The following is a 16,928-nucleotide window of genomic DNA, read 5'->3' on the forward strand; positions in this document are numbered from 1 at the left end:
GGTAGGTAATTACAAACTTACTGACAGCAGGAGTGGTTGTTCTATGGAACAAAAACTTGGCTTCCTCCCACAGGCATGTGAAATGACCACCACCAGCTCAGGGCTGCTAACAGAGGGGTGCAGCACTTAACACTGGGAGCACAAATACACTTTTACTGTGGTTAGAAGTTTCTTCACTATGGTAATAAATGTTAAGAGCCTCTTTGTCAAACTGTGCAGTAACGAATTGGCACGTTTTGTTTACGTGACAACCCTTACTATTAATCTGTCAGGTGGTGGCAGGTTTAACGACACATTTATATTTGCGCGATCTAACCCAAAAACCTCTTATGTGCAGTAATGTCAATGTGCACACCTTCGTTTGCCCCGTTGTGTTTGTATCTCCCACACTCGCGCAACTCTTTGCTGCCTCTCTAGGTCGCCATCCAGCTGAACGACACTCACCCATCCCTCGCCATCCCTGAGCTGATGCGAATCTTCGTTGACATCGAGCACATGGAGTGGGACGTGGTAAGTGTTGCGCGTGTAATTGGAGTGCACGGTGCAATGTACGCTTTCGTGCACAAGTGTGTTTCCCTGTGACCCCTGACGCCTGAGACCGAGCCGGCGCGTGTGCCCTCTGTACACAGGCATGGGACCTGGTCAAGCGTACGTGTGCCTACACCAACCACACGGTGCTGCCCGAGGCTCTGGAGCGCTGGCCCATCGATCTGTTGCAGACGCTGCTGCCCCGCCACCTGGAGATCATCTACGAGATCAACCTCCGACACCTCAATGTGAGAGAGCAGTCTCTGTTTCTTGTTCTCATCTTGTTAGATATAATTAAACTATGGCACTGCAGTTGAGTGCCCAATTCACAAACTGAAGGTCACGAGTTCATATCCAAATCTGATGTTGACCCAGCGCGTCATCCCACGAGGGTAAATAAGACAAGAATCCCTCTGTTGAAACAGTGGTCATCCTATGTGCAATTTATATCACTGGCTCAGGGCCGCTAATGGACACGAGTGCTGCCCCATTGCTGGTTTGATCAGAGGCACACTTTGATGTTGACTTTGATGGTAATCCTAAGCCCATGTCGGAGGATTGAGTTGGCACTGCCGATGTCTTGGATTCATATCTTTGTAGCCATGCATGAATAAACAGTTCTCTACCTTAGCAAATTGATGGTGGCAGCCTGATCTCTAATGCCTGCACAACAAAAAACCTGTCACATGAACTTAGTTTTTCACTTTATTTGGTCCTGCCCCACTCACTGAGCAAAGATTTGTATACATTAATATGAGTGTAACAGCTATCCAAGCAGTTCAGGGTACTCATATTGCCTGCGTGAGAGCACAGCCATCATTTCATAGTCCTGGATTCGAGTATTGGTTTCAACCACCCATAAAGAAGTTACGTTTTCAAGCATACCGAGTTGATGGTTTCAACCAGATCAGTGAGAACTATACAAACGCCATCTAGTGTTTGGTAAGGGAGAAACACAATGGAGCACAGTCGACACTGACATAATCTGGTGTCCAGCCATCCGTCATTGAATTAACTTCTCACATGTGTTGCGAGTTAAGTGTCAGCTGAGCTGCCACTAATGACGGTGCAAAACAAACCATACCTCCCCCCACCTACCCGTAATATTAAAAAAATGTTTGCTTTAATTCCATGGTGATGTGGCAGAAAATCTCGGCTTTGTTCCCCGGAGACATGGACCGCATGCGCCGCATGTCGCTCATCGAGGAGGAGGGCACCAAGCGCGTGAACATGGCGCACCTGTGCATTGTGGGCTCGCACGCCGTCAACGGCGTCGCGCGCATCCACTCCGACATCATCAAGGCCACCTGGTGAGTGCTTAGTAAGGCACTCGCAGTCTCCGCGCGTTGCCATCTTTATTCGTCACCGTCGGCGCCCTGCAATGTCTTTCTTGCGCCACGACTGGCAGAAGGGTCTCCGCTAGAGGGAGCTCTAGAGAGCGCCCTGAGTGAGTATTTACCGTACCCTTCCAAGGTTGACGAGACGCTTTGAAAGAAATGGCACGGTGAGAGTGCCCACACTTTACCCCATACACACGTGAACTGCCGATCGACGAATCGTTGTGTACTCGTTATACTCGCTGGGCGGACAGAAGTGTCTCAACTGTTTCGTCAGGCGATCGAACTGGCGACCTCTCAATTGCAAGTCCAGTATGATAATCAATACACCACGGCACCCGCATAGATGGAGATAATCCAAACAGGGAATGCAGTGTCTTCCAATGGCGATAGCTGCTGTCGGCAGTGAGTAGAATGCAGATATTTATTTTAGTTAAAAACAAGTAAAACCCTGCCCCGGTTTTGATTTCAGTACATTTTATTAGCAGAGTGTGGCCTGTAAAACCAGTGATATTGTGCTACCTGTTTGTAGAAAGCCAACGGTGATTTTACTATGCAATCTTAGAAATGTGGAATTACCTTACACTGTTTCAGGGATGTAATTGGAGAGACATGCAGCCATGCATGACGAGCATCAGGAAAGATGAGTGCATCCCCAACCCAGTTTTGAGCATGGGGACACTTTAACGGCCCTGAATTGTAGGTGGAAATTCCATGCATTTCATGGTGGGGCAATTCTCTCCATTACACAACCACTGTGGATGGACCTCAGAGGAATTACAGACTGAGTTTTACTCGTGATTTTCCAGTTGTTTGCCAAGTGCTGTGTGACTCCAGCAGCAGCCAAAAGATGTTGGATGCGAGTGCATCACCGTGATGATGATTTATTCCACCACATGCGCAGCTTCCGCGACTTCTACGAGATTGAGCCCGAGAAGTTCCAGAATAAAACCAATGGCATCACCCCCCGCCGCTGGCTGCTGCTCTGCAACCCAGGGCTGGCTGATGTCATTGCGGAGGTAAGCGCAACACGCTTACTGCAAACTCGCCCGCACTATACAGTAATACCTTGGATTGCGAGTAATTTGGTCTGCGAGTGTTTTGCAAGACGAGCAATTTTTTTAAATAAATATTAATATTATAAACGAGCGAGGTCTTGCAATACGAGTAGTACGTGTATACGCTTTGTCTGCCGAGTGTCACGTGATCACAACTGATATTACGAGTGCTTTGATATACGAGTGCTTTGGATTACAAACACGTTTCCGGAACGAATTATGCTCGCAATCCAAGGTTTTACTATACTACGTAGACACTCTGCATATGCTCATGTGCAGCCTTGCATTTGCCTGCTCACTTCACTCCTGGCAGAAGGGACTCGACTAGAGGGAGCTCTAGAGCACCCCTCCAAAGCGTATTTGGCCTATTCTACCATGCTGGCGATCTCTGGATTGCACCAGTGCGCTAACCATTACACGACAGCATCATCCTTATTTGCGGTGCTTATTATTTGTAAAACCCACTTCTTGTTGTCTCAGTCAATAGGTCCAGATATCCTCTTTGCAAGATTACTCTTCCAGCTAGACTAGGAGTCCCAACTATTAATTTTAGTTGTTACCTATTGGATATGTACATGTTAGAAACAAGGTATGGCCCATAACAATTATTGTTAACGGTGTCATGCCATTAATTCACAGCATTTTCATTAATTGAAGGATAATGTTGAGCCTAGCCTAAAATTCCAAATCTCTCATTTGTGTTGCCTTGTTTGGAACACTTCTGTCGCAGAGGAAATTATTGCCAAATATTGTAGCATCTCCCTGTCCTGACTATTAGTGTTCTACCGGTACTGACCTTCACATATTACTCTGGAATCTTATGGATTAGGACTTTGTCTATTTGTATGCCTTGATCACTGAAACAATGTCAGCTTTGACTAGGTGCCTCAAAAAATCCAGGTGATATAAAATTTTGGACTTTCATAAATTAATTCAACATCGCTTTGCGTGTGCTTTGCATCCACAGCGTATCGGCGATGATTTCATCCGTGACCTGAACCTGCTTCACAAGCTGAAGGATTTTGCCAATGATGAATCCCTCATCCGTGACATTGCCAAGGTCAAGCAGGTACGTGTTCCTTTAACGTATATAAAAAAAAAACGACAGGCCCTTGTCAATCCACTGCTGGATAAATGGCTTGTCGTCATAGGGGTTGTTTGGCTATACTTCACCACACTAGTCAGTGCAGCTTGGTGAAGGGGTGGCAGGCGGAGTGACCAGGAGAAGTTCCGACTCACCACCGATGTTTTCTATGGCCGGAAAAACAAACTCGGATCGACCGGCTCATAGTGCACTGCGCCGACCACTGCGCCACCGCTTCCCCACTTGACTTATTGTATCCTGACACACTCTGGAATTCCAATTTTGTTATCGCCGTCGTGTTACATCGCACCACTGTCGCTGCCGTAACCCGCACTTCCCTCTGGCTGGCGACAGGATAACAAGATCAAGTTTGCGGCGTACTACGAGAAGGAGCACGGCATTAAACTGAACCCCGCGTCCATGATGGACATCCAGGTGAAGCGCATCCACGAGTACAAGCGCCAGCTGCTCAACTGCCTGCACGTCATAACGCTCTACAACCGTGAGAGGCGCAGACACACACGCACACGTGCACACATGCAGCCTGTATGTACGTATGTTGAACTTCTTTTGCACCGTACGTAGCCAACCGTGCTAATCGGAGGTGCGGCGGAAGGACAACAAACTAAATGCAAAAAGCAGTTGTAAAGAAATGAGTCCTCACTCTATCGATTTTAAAGGGCATAGCTCCAGTGGCTTCCTCATATCGGAAGGGAAAGCATTCCAGACGGCTACAGAAGCGCATCTGAAAGCACGCGATACAGTGAAAGTGCACTTGCCTACGCATGCTGTGCACGTATGCGCACGCAGGCGGAAACGCGCAGTTTTGGTTTTGTTGCCAGGAATGCTGCCGTGGCGGCATAGTATATCTTGCTCACTGGGTTTGCAATCCAGAAGGTCGCTGGTTCAGTGTCCTGCCACGGCAGTTAAAATAGGCAGGTTTATGAAATGGCCCCGCCTCTATCCACTCAGCTGTATAATCGGACACACTAGAGTTATTAGACTGGCAGGTCGTGTGTGGTGGTGTAAACTGTGGGTACTCCCACCTCTTCCAAGACGTCTGGCAAGTATGCAAGAGTAGGCCAACAGACCCTCTAGGGCTCCCTCTAATGGAGGCCCCTCCTGCAAGCAGTGGCGTAAGCAATTGCGTCAAAACAAACACCTCTCATGGAGCATTTAAAAGGGATACGAATCACGAATGAGAGGCATTTGAAGGGACCTCAAGTAGTTCTGTGGTGTCATTTTTTAAGGAGATAATTCTTTAATACGGAGTGAATTTTATCTATGCGAGTTTAAAATGCATATTAGGGATAGCGAATATAATGTTAAATATTTTTGCAGGTGTATGTATACACATATGCCCAACAATGCACATGTTTTTTGCTCTCGTCAACATGTGCTTACCAATATACACGCATGCACGCAGGCCCACTCACCCGGAGACAAAACATGAACACGCACACACACACACAAACGCACACGCTCAAAAATGCACGCAGACACATACACATGGCCTTAGATCTGAGGGGAGCTCAGAAGGGCTTCAGAAAGGCTATAGGTGTCTCAAAGGGGGGTCCGATCTGGCATTTCATGTGTGAATATGAAATTCTCTTTGTTGCTGCAGGCATCAAGAAGGACCCAAAGAAGCAATATGCTCCAAGGACTGTGATGATCGGAGGCAAGGTGAGCAGTAGTGCGGTGGATTCTTTCTTCATCACACGTACGTCAGTTGTTCGTACAGTGGTCACCAACTTGCTCCAATCGTGTACATTAGAACACAATTCCACTGCCCGAGTGTTGGGTACTGGGATTTTTTTAAAATATATATGATCAGAACCAGTTGGTGACCACTTATACAAAATGGATTTAACGTGAGTATATTAAAATATTGATTTACTGGGGTTTGGGCAGCCTGGGTGTGTGTCATCCATTATTCGTTAGTGCGGCGGATAATGGCAGAACCCTAAATCCAAATGCCGGGCAGGTAGCACTGTGCTGTGATCACCGAGCTCACAGTTGGAAGGTCATTAGTTCAACAGTGGTTGTTGTGTGGCGAGACTGGAATGAAGAATTCCCACCACTTGCAGAGGTCTGCCAATGAATAAAGAGCCCCGCTCCATTGCTCGTTCGAGCCGGGAGACATGCTGATATTTTTTTTACTTAAAAGACTTTCGTGAAACAATTTCACTTCTGAGAATGTTTTAAAAATATGTCTATGACTGCCATTGTTTTGAATACATCGCGCAGTTGAATGTGCAATATTATAAGACGCATCTCACGCGAGTATAGTTGTTTGTGGATCATAGTGTAAGGTGCCTTGAAGTGGTCCATCGACGGAAGGTGTGGTATGAGAGTACTCTCACAGTCTGTCCTGTTCCCGCCTGCCACCCAGCTGCTCTTATCCTGTGCCACCCACAGGCCGCCCCCGGGTACCACATGGCCAAGATGATCATCCGTCTCATCACCGCGGTGGGCGACGTTGTCAACCATGACCCAAAGGTGGGCGACCGCCTGAAGTTCATCTTCCTGGAGAACTACCGCGTCACGCTCGCCGAGAAAGGTGGGGATTTCAACGCTTTTTTGCTTTGAATTGAGAGTTTTGGTCCTCAGGTGTTTTCATTTTGGATTTATAGCGGATGTTTTTTGCTGGATTATATAAGGGCCTAACCCTAATGTACGTTGACTCAAGAGCGCAGATGTTTGGTCACCACATCTACGCCTCTATATAAGGAACGAAACAGGTAGACTTCTCCACAAATCTGGCTGTCGCCTGATGAAGCTAGTTGTAATTACTGGCGAAACGTCGTACTCAGATTGTAAATGTTGTGGCTTGGCTCTCCAACACACCGGTGTACTGTACTAGTGACGAATTGGCATGTTCTGTTTACGTAACAACCCTAACTAGTTGGCTGTGTCGGGTGGTTGCGGGTTTAACGACACATTTATATATTTACACGATCTAACCCAAAAAAAATCTTATGGATGATATTGGTCGCGAAAGCTTACGTGTTAAACCATCCTGTATCTGTCCACTCGCTTCTCTTTGGTGTCGCTCCCCCCCACCCCCCTCCACCGTGTGCTCCACCGCGCAGTGATCCCGGCGTCGGACCTGTCGGAGCAGATCTCCACGGCCGGCACGGAGGCGTCTGGCACGGGCAACATGAAGTTCATGCTGAATGGCGCGCTCACCATCGGCACCATGGACGGCGCTAACGTAGAGATGGCGGAGGAGGCCGGAGAGGATAACCTCTTCATCTTCGGCATGCGTGTGCCCGACGTGGAGGCTATGGAAAAGACCGGGTGAGCTCGCGGCAACCCAGCGGTGCTGCTGTGGGCATTGTCAATTGAAGTCAAAGTTGGCCGATCTCCCTGTTCAAATGTTGTTGTTTTTTTGCCATAAACAGGGCCACTTTAACAACAGTGGGACCCCACAGTTAAAGGGGAGCCCTCTAGTGGTCACATTCAAGTCAAAGTCAAATTGGCTTCCCGTTCAAACAATGGGGCGGCCGGCGGCACTCATCAATTTCCATTGGTACGTTGTGAGCCAGTATAATTCCACGTTCTCATGGTAGGAAACAACTAGCGCATGGCCAATTTAAGCTTTGCAAAAAAGTATATCATTTTTCGGTGCTGGAAAGAAAGTGGGCCGAGTTGACTATCCTATTTGAATCTGAACTTGCCACTTGTGTGGTCATGATGAAGACAGTCCAAGAGCACGCGATGAACGTTAATGTTGCTCGAGCATACTCCCTCTTGAAGGATAATGCAACCCAAAAGCTATTTGTGGTTTTGTAGATACATACCTAGACATTGTAGCAAAAGTCTGAAGCTTTGCTAATAAGAAAAATTGAATTCTAGTATGAAATACGATTTTCAGGCGCATCGCCACAGCGAAGTGGCATCCTGTCTTATGACTGCCGTGTCATGTGTACTTTTTAGAGATACTGAGGACGCCACATTCTCCCCAGATAATTTACACACTATTACTGCATTGTACATAACGTTACCGAGCGTTCGAGTTTGGCTGGAAGTCTCAGTTTAAAAAAGGCTGTTCTGATGTCCCGATTTGTTGTTATTGGAATTTCGTTCTGGCCGCTGATGTTCGACACATAATATGGGCAAAATGACAGCGGCTCCCTGACTAGTGGGCGGAGTTGACTGAGGATTAGGTGGGGCCAATGAGCAGTCGGTGGGGCCAACATCAGTGTGGGCGTGGCTATACATTTGGTGGGGCTGATAGTGATGGGTTGCCCCGCAGACTGTGTCTCCTGGTTAAGCCCCTAAAGAAATGTGGTAACTTTTAACTATACAAGCTCATCATGAGGCATGTGTGCAACATCAAGTGCAACCCACAACGAACCGAGAAGCATTTCGCCTCAATTTACAAGGTTTGAGCCCCTTGAATCTAGCTACATCACGACAGGCAGCGCACAGTGGGAGCTGCTCTATGCTAGTCTTTGCAATCCAGCAACGTTTTGGGGAGTTTAAATCCTACAACGGCAAATCTTCCCAAAGCCTTTAGCCTTGACCTGAGGTGACTTTTTTTGATGTATCTTATTTACAGAATAATATTCCAATTTCTACGTTTTAATTAATCGATTTTGTCTCAATAATATACTAAAATAACATCGAATTTTTTGATTGTTTTCCTCAAAACCCAAATGCAGCTACGACGCGCAGTATTACTACGACAAGCTGCCTGAGCTGCGGCAAGTGATCGACCAGCTGAGCAGCGGCTTCTTCTCACCCAAGCAGCCCGACCTCTTCAAGGACATTGTCAACATGCTCATGCACCACGACAGGTGAGTTTCACGCAGCCGCACATGGCCAAGCTCGCTCAAGACCTCGCCGTAGTGTTACCTGGAACTGACCTGCTTTGAAGTGGGTGAAGATCAAGTTGATGTATCTCCCATGCTCAAGTGGGCATGTGGCGGCATATTCCCAATGACGGCCATGAAATGGTGGAGAAAATTCGACGTTTCGACGGAGGGGGACGCAGTCTATCCATAAGACAAATAATGTTGGCTAACCACAAAGTGGTATGCATTATATCTACTCCGGAGGTATGATCTGCGGAGTCAATTCCCAATCGGAATTTTAACTCATCCTTTCGATCACGAGTTACGCACTGTGCTACAGTGCAATTGGACCAATTCCAATAATGTACAGATCATGTGTCAATCCATGGCTGGATAAGTGCCTCCCCATACTGTGAGTTGTAGGGCTTTACGTCGCTACGCTAGTCAGTGCAGGTTAGTGGAGATGGGGAGCATGGATGTGAGAGTATGTAAGCATGGCAATGGATTTGACTGCGCTGCCTCCTGCTGCCCACAATGTAGCCCCACAGGCCCTATGACAACCGATTGTGCAAAGTGGTTTCTCACCCAAAGAATATCCACTTAGCCTCCTAGTTGTGGTGAAATCAGGCACATTCTGGGTAATTTGGTCAGGGACAGTTCCAATTAATAATAGTCCTTTATCCAAGAGCCTTAATACTCTTTTGAGCAGGGTTTTGCTTGGTATTTTTCGGCCAGCTATTGCATTTTTTTGCTTCTGGGAGGAAACCAATATTCCCAAAGAAATACAAAAAAATCCACAATACAGATCAGAAGCCAACTTGCTGTACTGCCATATACTGCCTGCCACGTAGCCCAGTGCATGGGTATCTCATGCACGTGATGCGTGTTTGCTTTGTGCTGTTCGTTCTCTCTACCAGGTTTAAGGTGTTTGCCGATTACGAGTCGTACATGGTGGCTCAAGATAAAGTCAGTGCACTTTATCAGGTACTTTCTCCTTTTCATATCAATAGAGAAAATGTTTGACTCTGTACTCATGTGACGGATAATTGGAGTTTGTTGTTTTTGGTTTTCGTCAATGTTCTCCGTGTTGCGGAAATTTTTAGTAAAATGGTCACGGAAAAGGTGCAACCCTGCAAATTCTTGCTCACGCCTCTGCTGGTAGAAGGCCCTCGATGAGAGGGAGTTCTCCAGAACCTCTCTCAATGCAAATTTTTCCTGTTCTTCAACGCTGGCCAGGCATCTTCGAAGAGGCAGGAGGACCCAAATTTTCACCCCACCACACATTGACAAATGAAGTATTGTTCTCAAACAGAGAAACTAGGATCTGCCCCATCAACCCCACATTAATTTGGATAAGAAGAGTTTTTATGTAAGCTGCTTAAAAAAAGGAGGGGGATGAGCTTGTATTTTATTTTATTTAGGGTTATCTGTTTGAGACATGAGTAATGTATGTGTTACTCCAAGACTCATCGAGTCGTGCTTAAGCAAGATAACTGGCTTACGAGTAGAGATGCCTTCGGGGGAGGAGAGGAAATTGCTACTTGGAAGTGTTCAATAGAACGTGGTAGGAGAGCATTGAAAATGTGATCAGTAAAAGGAGGATGTGATGGGAGGAGCACAAGTGCAGGATGGAGGAGGGCGGGTCACCAAGACAGGAGCTTCAGTGGTAACCAGTGATCGTGACATAGAGCAGACCTAGGAAGTTGGGTGTTGATTGTGCAAAAGGCTATGAGGTCGAGCAGATGGAAGTGGAATTACCTAATACACTTCCAATTATCACGGTTGGTTACGTACGGTGCGAAATAAGTTCAACATACATACATACAGTTGATCATCGATTATCCTGCTTATAACATTATCTGGTGGTCCCGGGCCGATCCGGCGAAACTGGCAAAAGCGCTCTAAAGCCTGTTCCAGTCCGGCGATCGACACCATGTGCATAACAAAAAAAGTTGCTATGTTTGATTTCAGTGTCAAAATATATGGCACATTATACACGATATACAACTTAAACAATGAAAATACTGCATGTATATACATTTTTCGTGACTAATAACGACAGTAATATAAATATAATATACAATGCGATCTGGCAAAAAGTGCGATGTGTAATTCGGCATTCGCCGAAGCACTGGTCTAAAGGCTGCATCAGCCCCGGCGATCGTCAAACACATTGAAACAAGAGCGTAGTACTTTCACCCCATGCAGAGTCTTCGAGATTGGAGTAGTAAGCATGGTACAGTAAATACAGTAACTTTTTACAGTAGGTTTTTTTATGTTTATGACAATTTCAAATAGTTAAATAAAAAATATAGCAACACCTGAAAACATGATGTCTTACAAGAATCTGCAAGAAAAAGCTATTTTAAATAATGATTTCGTGATTATCCGGCGTTTTTGAAAATCCGGCACCCTCTCCTCCCCCAAAGCCGCTGGCTAATCGATGATCGACTCTACTTCAAAAGAAGTAGTGGTGGTAAAGGCAAAAGGAAGGGTAACAAAGTGATGATGAGACAAGCAAGAGAGGCAGACACCATTCTAAAATGTGAGCCATCTGATCATGCCTTTTTATAATCTTTGCTGCCACGCCCGTGCGAGCAGAACCCGAAGGAGTGGACGAAGATGGTTATTCACAACATCGCGGGCTCTGCCAAATTCTCCAGCGACCGCACCATCTCGGAGTACGCGCGCGAGATCTGGGGCGTCGAGCCCACCTATAAGAAGATCCCGGCACCAAATGAAGTCCGCGATATCGACGCGGTGCCCATCAAGGCCGTGCCCATCAAGGCCAAGAAGTAACGCGGGAGGCAGAGTGCCGAGCTCCGCCTACCGCCACCCGAAGCTAATGCCACCTCGCCCCTATTGCATGCCAGCCAGCCGGGTGGCGGCAATGGCAAAAATAAATGGAGCAGTTCCACCACTGGAAATTGCCTCGTATAAGTCGCGCCCCTGGCAAATTTTCCATCGCTAAGTTCAAAGTTAGAATTTTGCCAACTTGAATGAGTTGGTTCATGAAATAGGAAGACCCAGAGCAGCAGAGGTGCAGGTGAACTTTAGAGCTAATGCCCCTTTTACATTTCATTTCTAACTAATTTAAACACAATACAAATTTTGTGTTGACGAACATGAAGGTTTAGCGCTGTTATTTAAATGTTGTGTATTGACATTATTTTATTGCCCAACAGTGAGCACTGTATGTTGAAAATGCAGCTGGATAGACAGAAAAGATGCTCGGCTGAGAAAAAGTGACCTGGTAATGGTGAGAAAATGATTGTGCCGTTTTATTCTGGCGATTGGTGCTTGCAAACAATGTACATGTCAGGGGAAACAACTTTCCGCACCATCTTGGTGACCCTGAGCCAGTGGTGGCAATTCCACATTCCTGTGTCGGGAACCCTTTTCTCCATTGAATTACCACTGTTGACTTCCCATAAAGTGGTATTCGTTTTAATATAAAAGGTTGATGATTGGCTAATTCGACCCCCAACTGGAAAAGTTATGATTGAGTTGAGCGCTGCTGTAATGATAGTTGTAACCCCGCTGGATATTAGGCAGCTTTAATATTCTTCAGATAGCTGAATTAATGCATTGCCATTCATTGTTTTCAAAATGTATTGAAATGCTTAGTACATAAAGACTCAAATTGACATTTCTAATGTGGCATAATCACCACGTAAAGGCAGTATGTGCTGAGTTCAGAAAACCCAGTCAGGGAATTATCTTTAAAGCTGTTACAAAACACGTTTTGATATGCAGGCATTATTTACCCACTCACACCTGGTGTCCTTACATTTCAGGCTGTGCAGTATACATTGTTTGCTTAATATCTGTACATTTCTGTCACCATCGGTCTCTTTCCATCTCTAGCTTGGATCTTACTGCTAATTAGTGTGGTTATGCTGTGTTACAGTTGAAATAACTGTAGTTTTTTTTTCTGTCGCATATCTGTTGCATATTTTATTTCATCGAGCAAGACACTTCCCCAAGTGCTGTGTGTACATTCTGTTGCAGATGACTAGCAAAGGCCCTGGCTGTAAAGTGTTCAGCAAATAAATGACTAAAGAAACTATATAAGCAAAAAATAAAGGTTATCCTGACAAAGTGCAAAATATTGTGTTGGTGTTTGTGATGTTTGCAGTATGTTTAAAATTGCGCAGTTTGGTAGACAGCCATCCCCACCCTCCGGCCTTCTCAACTCTCTCAATCGTGCATACACATTTGGGAAAAAAGACAGCCACACTCAAGGTTCCGTGTTCCACCAATTTTTTTAGTGACACTCTTAAAATTGTAGCGAGCTTCGCACAAAGAAGCCACTTCTTCAGTTTAAACTAAAATATTTTTTATTTTACCGGGTAAGGCCCAGTGAGCTTTATAGCTCTTTTTTCAGAAGCGACTAGGCCACAAATGATAACTCAACGAAGTGGCTTATGTGGACATTTATAGCAGCCAAATACTCTTAAACGCATGTTTCTAAATGTGGAGGTAAAACCCGGATGACCCGGAGAAAAATCCACATGCACACAAGAACTTGCAAACTCCAAATATACAGGCGTCAGGGTCGGGATCGAATTCACGACCTGTATACCAGGCGACGTAGTTAACATCTCGCAATCGTGGCTTCACATCTCGCCACAGTTCTCTCGGGAGCCGTGACCCCGTGCCGTCACAAGCTTATTATCATCACGCCCGTCGCCTCTGTCTCCCCGAGGCATTGCGACACTGAAGCTTGTGGCCACGAGTGAAAAAGCGGAGCGACTAGTAGGCCTCGGCAAGGTAAGGTAAATTACCCTTCTTACCAGGTAAAAGGGTAAAGGTTGTCCGACATGCCAAGGGGTAAGATAAAGGGTCGGGTAAAGGTAGCGCGAAGTATTACCGGTAAACACCTTGTTTACTGCTCGCTAAAAGCTCCGTGGCGCAGTCCGTGGCCTCCATTTAAAATTGGTATCACCGAGAGTATTCTATATGAATAAAGCGCTCTACCTAGCATTTACCTGTTATCTTTTTCATGTGTAGTAGTACCCCCAGTAATTACCCTGTAATTACCCTGTAATCAGGTAATTTGTATGGGGTAAGGGTAAAAGGTAGGGTAAAGGTCGGCTCGTTGCTTTTGACCTTTAACCTTGCCTCGCTCAAGGGTAAAAAGGTAAGGGTAGAGTGATTGCATTGTGGTAAGGTAAAAGGTAGGGTAAAGTTAGGCTCGTTACTTTTGACCTTTTACTAAACCTTGCCGAGACCGAGGCGCGAGGCGAGTCTGAAAGTCGTTGACGTCATCGCGCGCAAGAGCAGCGGATCGATTTAGTCGTGCGAATCGCTCCTGGCGCTGCAGCAGCCGCTGCCACGAGACGCCGATCACTCGGTGGTGGCACGTGGGCAGACTGGCACTGTTTGGACACCCGGAGGATGGACAACAACAGGATAATGAAAAGTGTTGCCGTTTGGAAAAAATAGAAGGAAGCGGAAAGAGAGGAAGACCAAACAGAGAGAGAGAGAGAGCGGCTTGACGACGACACGAGAGATTGGTGGCAGAAAGATGTGCGCACTACTTGAACATATTGACACACAAGACAGAGGAAACATGACGAAATGTGCAGTGGGCATCTACTGTGCTATCTGCCCCATGGATCGTGATGATGATGAATCGTTGCGCGTGTGCGGGAGGGGGCGTTGGCGGAGGATAATTAACGTGCCCATGCGCTGCCCCTTTTATTATAAATAAAAAAAAATGCTGCTAACGCTTTGATGCATCGTGGCTCACGGCTACACTGCAACTTTAATCACTGCACATCACGATTGAAGTTGAACCGCATTCGTTATAATTAAAATTACGTAACATTCACGGCAAATATGCAAATTTTCCACGTGACGCATTACTCCTGTACTCAACACAGTTCACGCAGGATAATATTAATTGGTGCGGCCCTGCGCTGTGAGCCTGCCTGGGGTTTGGTTACTCCCTAATGAACCCGGTGCAGGGGGGACTGTGGGACAGCACTTGCTCTAATAAACTCGAATAGAGCTGGGACGATGAGCCCATTAAGTCGATTAACTGACTTAGAATATAATTAACGACAGCGCAGCACTTATTTGTGGCCCATTACCTGGGGCCCTTTTAAAAATATTGGCCGCTCAAACGTCACGCCCCTCGAAGGAGGGAAATCCCTACAAGCCACGCCCAGCGAGATGCGCCCACCGATATGATGTCACCAAGCTCTGACAATCAATTCCCAATCCAGAGGTCCGACCTTTTTTTCCCACAACTATTTTCGTGTCATACGATTAGTTGAGTACTCACACCGGCAATCGCTAGAATAATGATGGATTATCTACATTATAATGAGATAAACGAGCTCTACTCGGGACACAAAGTACTGTTTTGTCAATGTGTGGAAACGTGATGGTCAATGAGTCAACAGATCTTAATGTCCTAGGGGCCGTCCATAAATTACGTCACGCACCTAGGTGGGGGGACAGAGCTTTGTGACGTCATATTTGAGGGGGGGTTTGACTTTTTGTGACGCTGTCCAAAATCGCGTGACGTCATTTATGGACGGCCCCTAGCAATTACCTTTTGGCAATTTCCAGGCCACATCATGGCCCAAGGACACAATAAACTAAAGTCAACGGGCCACTGGCAAGGCACCATCATAACAGCCTATGGGCCAGTACTGTCATGACATTAAAATGCCGAAACTGCAGTACATTATACTGGTAGGAACCACCTGGTTCCACCAGCCCACAGGGGATTATTGTGTCCGTCCGTCCGTCGTGCATCCAAAAATGGGAGGGGTGGGGCTGGGTGAAGAGGGGAGGTTGGAGAGGGGCTGGGTGAGGAGGGTGGGAAGGGGCTGGGTGGGGAGGGGAGGGTGGGGAGGGTGGGGCTGGGTGGGGAGGGGCTGGTCACCCCGTGGTGCCCTTATCAATGTCTAACCTACTCACGCCGGCTTGTGCCCGCCCTCACAGTCGGCCATATTTGTGGAATACACCACGCCGCCGTTGACCCTGGCCATTGACCGAGCAACCCAACGTTCCTACCAGCTCCCTCTAGCAGGAATGTGTTTCATGGTACATAATGGCCAACCCCACTGTATAACGGATGCAGTACCAGTGGCGGAAATAGACGGAACGAGCCGGAGCACGGTGGTCAGAGTGAACATTTGAACCCTAATTCTGGCAAAGGGACCGTCCATAAATAACGTCACGCGATTTTGTACGATTTTTGACCTCCCCCCCTTCATCACACGGCGTCAAAAAAAGTCAGACCCCCCCTCAAATATGACGTCACAAAGCTCTGCCCCCCCCCCCACCCCAAAAATAAAACTATGCTTCAAATCGCTCTAAACTATTGTCATTGCAGTGCATATTTCATGTGGCGCTGCACTCTGTTGTAGGAGAAAACATTGATTAAATAGTATATTTTATTAAGTAGAACGTGTTGTTTATATTTATTTAAAGTTGCGCATTTTGATGTGATGTCACATTTCTCAAACCCCACCCCCTTTGTCACACATCGTCACAAATGTCTGACCCCCCCCCCCCCCCAGGTACGTGACGTCATTTATGGACGGCCCCTGTGTCGGGGTGGTGGCGGGTTTAACGACACGTTTATATTAACGCGATCTAACAAAACAAAACGTTATGGACAGTATTGGATGCGAAAGCCAATGTGTTTAAATTATTTTTATTAATCCACAATCGAGGTTTTCGGGTTAAGTCGCGTAAATATCAATGTGTCGTTAAATCCGCCACCGACTGACAGACAATAATTAATGTTCGTCACATTTATAGTTACGCGATCTAACCCAACAACCTCTATTATAGATAATATCGGTTGCGAAAGGCTACGTGTTAAACATATGTTCGTAACAATGTTGATCGACGACGTTTTGGGCTGCGTGGCTCTTCTTCGTACGCTAATCCGCCATGTTGCTCGCTTGCGGTGACAAAAGCACGTGCGTGTGAACGCCGCGTGTACGACGTTTCGGGCTGCGTGCCCCTTCTCAGTACGCTAATCCGCCATGTTGTTCGCGTGCGCTGACAAAAGCACGTGCGTGTGAACGCCGCCGACGCCCCATTGGTCGAAACGCCGCGTGTACATGACGTAGCGCGCACGCGCGTTGAGCCC

General features: G+C 46.7%; 1 protein-coding gene across 2 annotated transcripts in view; it reads left to right on the forward strand.

Moving 5' to 3' along the window:
* LOC144719989 (glycogen phosphorylase, muscle form-like) overlaps nt 1–12,915 on the forward strand; it is a 55,052-nt gene extending 42,137 nt beyond the window's left edge. For both annotated transcript variants that reach the window (XM_078596385.1, XM_078596384.1), the window contains exons 10-21: nt 418–510; nt 630–776; nt 1,675–1,838; nt 2,770–2,884; nt 3,891–3,992; nt 4,362–4,509; nt 5,632–5,690; nt 6,426–6,567; nt 7,100–7,307; nt 8,675–8,809; nt 9,724–9,790; nt 11,408–12,915. In XM_078596385.1, coding sequence (XP_078452511.1) covers nt 418–510; nt 630–776; nt 1,675–1,838; nt 2,770–2,884; nt 3,891–3,992; nt 4,362–4,509; nt 5,632–5,690; nt 6,426–6,567; nt 7,100–7,307; nt 8,675–8,809; nt 9,724–9,790; nt 11,408–11,605 — 1,578 coding nt within the window. In that variant the 3' untranslated portion in view covers nt 11,606–12,915. The remainder of the gene's footprint in view (nt 1–417; nt 511–629; nt 777–1,674; nt 1,839–2,769; nt 2,885–3,890; nt 3,993–4,361; nt 4,510–5,631; nt 5,691–6,425; nt 6,568–7,099; nt 7,308–8,674; nt 8,810–9,723; nt 9,791–11,407) is intronic.
* The last annotated feature ends 4,013 nt before the right edge of the window (nt 12,916–16,928 follow it).

Source organism: Lampetra planeri, chromosome 7 (genome assembly GCF_965212315.1).
Source record: "Lampetra planeri chromosome 7, kcLamPlan1.2.h2, whole genome shotgun sequence".
In the NCBI taxonomy this organism is placed as follows: domain Eukaryota; kingdom Metazoa; phylum Chordata; class Hyperoartia; order Petromyzontiformes; family Petromyzontidae; genus Lampetra; species Lampetra planeri.